The sequence below is a fragment of the Trichechus manatus genome, unplaced genomic scaffold (genome assembly GCF_000243295.1).
Source record: "Trichechus manatus latirostris isolate Lorelei unplaced genomic scaffold, TriManLat1.0 scaffold00009, whole genome shotgun sequence".
Lineage (NCBI taxonomy): Eukaryota > Metazoa > Chordata > Mammalia > Sirenia > Trichechidae > Trichechus > Trichechus manatus.
In genome coordinates, this window is record NW_004443945.1 from 10,588,441 (window position 1) to 10,596,224 (window position 7,784).

General features: G+C 36.7%; 1 protein-coding gene across 3 annotated transcripts in view; it reads left to right on the forward strand.

The window, feature by feature from the left end:
- Positions 1-640: 640 nt before the first annotated feature.
- ANGPT1 (angiopoietin 1) overlaps positions 641-7,784 on the forward strand; it is a 281,266-nt gene continuing 274,122 nt past the window's right edge. For all 3 annotated transcript variants that reach the window (XM_012559855.2, XM_004370693.3, XM_023725985.1), the window contains exon 1: positions 641-1,449. In XM_012559855.2, the coding sequence (XP_012415309.1) occupies positions 1,153-1,449 (297 nt within the window). In that variant the 5' untranslated portion in view covers positions 641-1,152. The remainder of the gene's footprint in view (positions 1,450-7,784) is intronic.

A 7,784-nucleotide genomic window follows, 5' to 3' on the forward strand; every position in this document is an offset into this window, starting at 1 on the left:
AATTAGTAATACTCAGGCCACTGTCTTAAATTGTAACCACGTTGTTTTCTAAGGAAGTTGCCCAATTTATATACACAGAACACCCAGGGCTGCATTCTGATCAGGGAAACGGTTTCATTTAAAATCCATGTTTCAGGAATACTTAGATTATTCGATGTAATATACACATGCTCTAATCCTTTGAGGGACAAATTGTGTTTTGTTTTGTTTTGTTTTGGTTTTTTTGCTAATTTGACCCTCCCTGATTATTTTATCCACTTCCTAAAAGTCTAAATGAATACAAAGAAAGAACAGAATTTCTAAAAGTGGATCTTAACAGCTTTTCCCTAGAGTCAAGAATAAATGTTTTATAAAAATTTTTAAAAAATAATTATACAGCTTTATCATTCACTGTCAAAAATAATTTCATCAGACATTATACTAAGTTTCTTCTTAGGGTTCCCCAATTAAATAGAAACTTAAAAAAAAACACTGCTAGTTTGCTAGACTTTAGTAGGTCACTACACACACCAAAAGTGTATTAAGGTGGACTGCTCTATTTATTGATTTTCCGTGAATCTGCTTTAGGCTGGAGGCAATTGTCTGCGGAAGGGGCGGGCAGGCGGGCCATACATGATTGAGGTCATGCGCATCTAGCCAATTTGTAAGACGATCCCGCCGCCCTGAGCCATCAGCAATCCTTAGCATAGGGGCACATTCAAGCATTCCTGTCAAGTCATCTTGTGAAAGCCTGCCTGCTTCCAGCTTGGCTTGGATGTGCAACCTTAATAAAACTCACTGAGGTCTGGGAGAAAATAGCAGATCTGCAGCAGATAGGGTAGAGGAAAGGGTCTAGAATATGTACATGCAGCTGACTCAGGCAGGCTCCACGCTGAACTGTTACAGAGAGGAAACAATAAATCTCAGCTACTATGCAATAAATATCTCAAGTTTTAACTAAGGAAACTATCACTGCAGTGAAATAAAAAAAATAACATTTTAGAGCAAAACTAACAAATGGCTAGTTTTCTATGATTCTTCTTCAAAAGTTTCCTTGGAGGGGGAAAAAGTCAAACAAACAAGCAGTTTTACCTGAAATAAAGAACTAGTTTAAAGGGCAGAAGAAAGGAGCAAGTTTTGCGAGAGGCACGGAAGGAGAGTGCTGGCCGTACAATGACAGTTTTCCTTTCCTTTGCTTTCCTCGCTGCCATTCTGACTCACATAGGCTGCAGCAACCAGCGCCGAAATCCTGAAAACGGTGGGAGAAGATATAACCGGATTCAACATGGGCAATGTGCCTACACTTTCATTCTTCCAGAACACGACGGGAACTGTCGTGAGAGTACGACAGACCAGTACAACCCAAACGCTCTGCAGAGAGATGCTCCACACGTGGAACCTGATTTCTCTTCCCAGAAACTTCAACATCTGGAGCATGTAATGGAAAATTATACTCAGTGGCTGCAAAAAGTAAGTGATTGCTTTCAGTTTCTAATTGCAGGGCGCCTTTTCCCTTGTTGCACTGCAGCTAACCTACAGTTCCTTAGGAGGGAATTTGTGTGTTTACCTTTTGCTCCAGGGGGGCAGTGTTTGCAAATGCAAGACAGCTTAGTACTGGGTTTCACCACCAGCAAACCAAGGTTTTTCGGCTTTTGCTAGCTTTTGAAGGTATGCTGGAGCCCTATTTGTGCGTCTAGCAATGGCATGTTTTATGACATTTCTGTTTTTGTGTTATTCCTGGTTGAGCTTGAGTAGTCTGTCAAAACCCCGTTTTTAAAAAGAAAGCAAATATGTCTTGAGGAAGTTGTTGGAAAACAATAATAATGACGACAGGATGATTTGGGATCAAATTGATTTTACACCAGAAAGTTTTATACAGCTAGGATGGGAAATCATAACAAAATACATTTTTTAACTTGTAGTAAAATTAACGTGAAGTGAGAGTAAAAATAAAATACAATAAAACCTGCAAAAGCCAGAACCTGTGTAAGACGGGAACCTGTCAGAGAGGGAAAACTCAAATATTTTCCACTAAAACGAGAGATTAAAAAGTGGTAAGAGAGCACCCTATCAAAGGTAGAAAACTTGCGAGACCCGGAAAAACAAGGCAGTCCTGAGTTCTGGCTCTCACAGTTTTCCCTATATAGTATTTGGTGGGGAAATTGTATAAATGAAATAAATGTGTAAGTGTATAGAGGAATTGTTCATTTTATTAAGTGATAGAATAGGAGAGGACTGGTTTCTGTCATATTTTTCTTCTGTACTTGAGAAGATCAGTTAAGAAGATACATTATAATGCGAATTCATCAGGAAGGAGTTGTTTGTCTACAATGAAGGGAGAAATTTAGCCGGTGATGGCTGGTCCCTTGGGACATGCACCTGCGGATTTGGGTTGAACACAGCATGTAGGCTCTGCTATATTCCTGACGTACCACACTGCTCAGGACATTGTAGGTGCAGACACAGGGCCATTAGGGAGTCTAATGAATGTTAATGTTGAGTATGCATTTAATCCCAATTTATATAAATCAAATTGAATAGCTTGTTTTGTTATTTATCTATAAACCATTGAAAAGTTTTTTATTGAAGGTATGCCTTTTAAAATATGAATGCAGTTTCTGCAGTTAATTCTCACTGTGCTCTCTGATTAACTGTGTAACAGGTAAGCAGTGAACAGTAAGTATATGCAACTGACTGTGTCACTAAAAGGGTGGCAGTGTCCCCATTTGTGAAAAGCTTCCCACCACAGGATCTTTGCCGGTAGATTCTCTCAGTGCGTGTAGTAGCAATGCAACCAGACTTCTGTAAGATAGTCTGTCCACAGTGCAAACTCCTTAAGAAGATAAAAGATAGTGAAAGGACAAATGCTCCTTTTTGTTCCTGTGTGGTCACACTCACTTAGATCACCACCTGCTGATTCATGCTGTGTAACAGCTATTCTACTTTTGTCCACTAGGGACTGAACGGAGATCACTGTTATTTTATTTGACATGTTAACTGAAACTTGGTAGTTCTAAGAGTCCAAGCCTGGAATTTTAGTTAATCTTTCCACTACAGACTACAGGGGAAATCAATAAATATGCAGAAGAGGAAGCAAAGAGAATTTTGTAGTCTTTTAATAATTATAGCTTAAATTTCAGCTGCTACCTACCGTGACAGTCTGTAATAAAATATCTGTTTTTTCTCTGGCAAAACTTATTTCCATAGTAAACAAATGAATTTGTTGAAAGTTTATTACTATTGTCAATATACCATTCATCTATTCTTTAAAGAGAATTTAATCATTATAAGTTAATCTGGCTTTTTTGAGGGGGATGGGGAGGGATATCTTAGTCTCAAATTGTCTTGAATGAGCTATTCTACCAAAAATGTAATGTTTTGTTTGCTTAAAACATACAATCAAAATGGTGATTTAAAAAGTAGTGCGTATTTTACCTTGCTATGCAATTATTCAGGCGTGACAAAGTAAATACATGATTCTGCCGGGCTTAAATTATGCAAATGTTTCATACGTCAGTTTTTGTGGAATAACTTTGATTCCTGTTTGCGTTGCTTTTGGTCATTGATTATGGTATAGTTTTCAGATAATAGCCAAGAATAACTAAAATGTTCTTTGGTTACATTGATCCTTGCTAGTGTGAATCAAGCTGAATATATGAGGAAAAATGTCCCTGTTAGTGTGAGTCAGACAGTTTGGCTTGACTGTGGTCTGTTTGAATTTGCATATCTTTTGTCATTGTTGACATGATTGGTTAGAAGATCAAGAAACCAACTAAATGTATTCAGTAAAGAACTTGCTGTCATAAGTTTTCCTTTAATTAGAAGTTTTCTTCACTCCACGTTCTAAATTCATTTCATATATTTATTTGGACACTATTTAATATTTGATAATTCAAATGGAAATTGTTTTACTGTAACCATTTGGTAAGCTTAATACTTTAATTTGTACTACTTCTATTTTGATTCCAAGTAGTTACCCTGTGATAAAAAGCAGAAAATAATGCTATCAGGTTAGGGAAGGTCAATTAATTCATCCATTTATTCAACTAAATAATCAAAGGACAGTAATTATTTTGCAGTTCATGGCATCACTGTCAGAAAATTTTTGATGTGGAATAAATGTGTGTTACCAATGTTAGATAAAGCTAGATGATAATTTATGTTAATGTAACCTTCTTTGAAGTTCGGTAAACTGAATTCTTTGAAATATTCTTCACAAGACACTGGCCATCATTAAAAGTCACTTTATGAGACTTACAGCCTAGAATCTCATTCCTTAACTTTTCTGGTCTTGCAACTGAACAAGATGAAAAAAGCAAGGTATACAAGCGTCACTGTAAGTACTGGAACCTTATGGCATTGATCTCTTGACATGATGGATTTAGTTCAAGGAGATCAACTTTCCTGGATAACTTGTCGATTAACACTAATATGGAGTAGGTTGATAGCATTACCCTTACTTGTCAAGTGGGGAACAGCAGTATAAGTAATCACAATTTAATTGTGGGGAACATCTTACCCAGGTTGTGTGTCTGGGTTTAACTCTTTTATCATGTAGCTCTTCTTAGAATCATTATCAAACATACCAAACCTCCGAGTGACCAGATCTTGGAGTAGTGACAATACATATAAATGACCTTTGTGTTTTTGTCACATTCTTATGTTCACTTCCTACCTTTCTATTACAGAGAAATGTCTTGAATAATGCCTAGCCTACATTATACTTTGTGCTTCTTGAAATAATGTTTTCTTTCTCCAAAACCTCAAAAATTCACAAAGATTTATATTTAAAATATTCAAATTTAAAATACATCCTCTCCTCATTTATTGACATGGTTTGATTCCATCCAAAGGCCAAGTCATTATGCAAAATCAGCATTATGCAAGAAGGGAGGATAACTACATCGGATCACAAAATGGAGGAAGACTACAGCATTACATAACTGCCAAATTACCAATTACATAACTGCCCGATTACACTGTTCCTTAGCTACCAAGCCACTGAGAATCACGGCCTAGCCAAGCTGACACATAACCTTAACCATCACACCTCTTGCTTCGCACCTTGGTATTCGTTACTGCCAGACATTAATTGTTAATGCACAAAATAGTCAGATAGTAAATTTTTACTATTGTCGTAAATGCAAAATGTTGGATAATGAGATAGTTGATAATCCTTTCATTACTACAATTTTTCCTCCTTAATTTTTTTTTTTGATGGCATGTGTTTTCAGTATCAGAATGCATACTTACTATTTGAGTGTGTTTAAATATTTGGTTGGTAATATGGATTTTGAGAAATATGATCTGGTAATACAAGCCACCAATGAGGCAAGTAGCACTATGGCACCACTGATCTGTAGTATGACAATATACCAATGAGCGCTAGATAAGAAATTTATTGCAGGCACCTTTCCATTAGGTTACATGGAGAGCTTCTGGTTTTCCAAATATAACACAGAAAAAACAAAACAAACCCATCAGGGCTCCCTAACCATCACACAGGAAAGCCACATTTATGCTTGCAAGCCTTATCTCACAGAAATAAAGGAAATAAAGGCAAAAGTTTACAGAACTAACATATCTAGGAAGCATCACCAAATAGAATGTTCAACATACACAATGAGGCTCCATCTCTGGTCTGCTGAGCTTCATCCATTTCAAAAGGGATCCACCTTGATGCTACATGCATTAGAACCAGAATAACACCTTACCTCTGAGGTCCAGAGGCATGAAAACTGCCTGGCATACCATTTATGGTAGTGATAGAGAAAGAGATCAGTGAGGGGAAGATGTATATAATATTTTAATATCTGGGGACTCCTGGAAAGTCTGTTTTGCCTTTGTCAAATGATGCTCTTTTTGACTGAAAGTATAAATAAATTAAATTAAAAAAAAAACATGCCTTGTAACAGAGAACAAGGGCCTATCTACTATAAATATTTCAGGCTAGCTAAAATTGATGAGGTGATAATTACTGGTGGAAAATGCAGTTATAAATTACCATTTAAAAATCTGAAATTCTTTTACTGGAGTGATTGGCTGTGTTTTTCTATTGACAACATTTTTTTTTTTTTTTTTTTTTACTGAAAACATCCTCTATTTGTATATTTTGTTTTTGTCTTCAGAGGGTTAAGATTTGGAATGCTATTACCTGAAGCACATTGATCATAACGATCTTCTTCAAATCTATATTACACATGTTAACTCATATTAGAATGTGGCCTCCATCATGCCAATGACCTTTTTTTGTCCATTACCATATCCCCAGGACCTAGAAGACTACATGGTCCATAGCAGAAATACGATAAATATTTACTGAATGAACAAATCAACATATTATCTTTAAGGGTCAGCTTTGTTATCAGTTTCTCCAAGAAACTGCCTCCCCTGTCAGGCTGAGTTCTCCAATTTATTATTGTTGCTATTGTTAGTTGCCAGTGAGTCAGCTCCAACTTATGGAGACCTTATGTATGCCAGAACAAAATGTTGCCTGGTCCTGCGCCATCTTTATGCTCCTTGGTATGTTTGAGTTCATTGTTGTGACTATTATGTCAATCCATCTCATTGAGGGTTTCCTTCATTTTTGCTGACTCTCTGCTTTCCCAAACTTATCCTTTTCTAGCTATTGGTCTTTCCAAAGTAAGTGAGAAGAAATCTCACCATCCTCTCTTCTAAAGAGCTTTCTGGTCGTATTTCTTCTAAGACTGGTTTGTTTGATCTTGTGCCAGTCCATAGTATATTCAATATTCTTTCCCAACACTACAATTTGAATGCATTATTGAATATATGATGTTAGTACTGCACTTCCATGTTGTTGTGGGGGAGTTGTTTTAATTACCTGTTTCTAGGCTTGTTTTTCTACCTAGGCTTAAATCCTTTGAGTGTAATGAATGTCTCTTACCCATCTTTGTATCAATGAAGATGTTTTTTAAATGTCTGAACAAATATCTCATCATAATAACATCATATCTTCATCATAATGAAAAATTAAAAAGCATCATGTGCCCAGGTTAGTAGTGCTAGGTATAAAATAATGCAAGTTAAGGGACCTTGTAAGTGCTTTCAAATGCTAAAGTCCGCTTAAATGAATTCCATGGGCAGATTTAGACTATAATTAAATATATGTATGAAATGATGATCAACTCTATTCCATATATGACCACATTAATTTGTAATTGGAGAAATTTTATGTAGCTTCTCAGTTTCCATCCTCAAGGGTTGGCAAACAATGGTGGGCTGGCCAAATCCTGCCTGCCACCTGTGTTTATAAATAAACTTTTATTGGAACAGAGTCACGTCCACTCCTTTATTATTGTCTATGGCTTCTTTCCTCCTGCAGTAGCAGAGTTGAGGAATTTCACCAGAGAATTAATAAACTACAGGGCCTAAAATATTTACTGTCCAGACCTTTATAGAAAAAGTTTGCTGACCTCTGCTCTATATCACAAAATAAATACAATATTAATATTGGGAGCATTGCAAGGAAAATTGTAGGGTTTGTTGTGTGGGAAAAACTCACCCTCCAGGAGGCTGAGTAATCTTCAGGTACATGCCAGTTAGCAGAGAGCCTAAGCCATTTCTTGGCTTGGTGTCTGGACATGCTGTGAGGTGACAATTTTAGAGTACAGGCAATGAAATCTCATGTCTTTTCTTTTCTCTGCCCATCGTCAAGTGAACAGGGAAATAATCCAAAAGCAGATGAATGTTAGGGGAGAGAAGCACCCGAATAACTATACAGATCCAGCAGCTTCTGGATAAACAAGTCTGGGCTATAGGGTCCTCTGCTTTATGTTCCTGTTTCA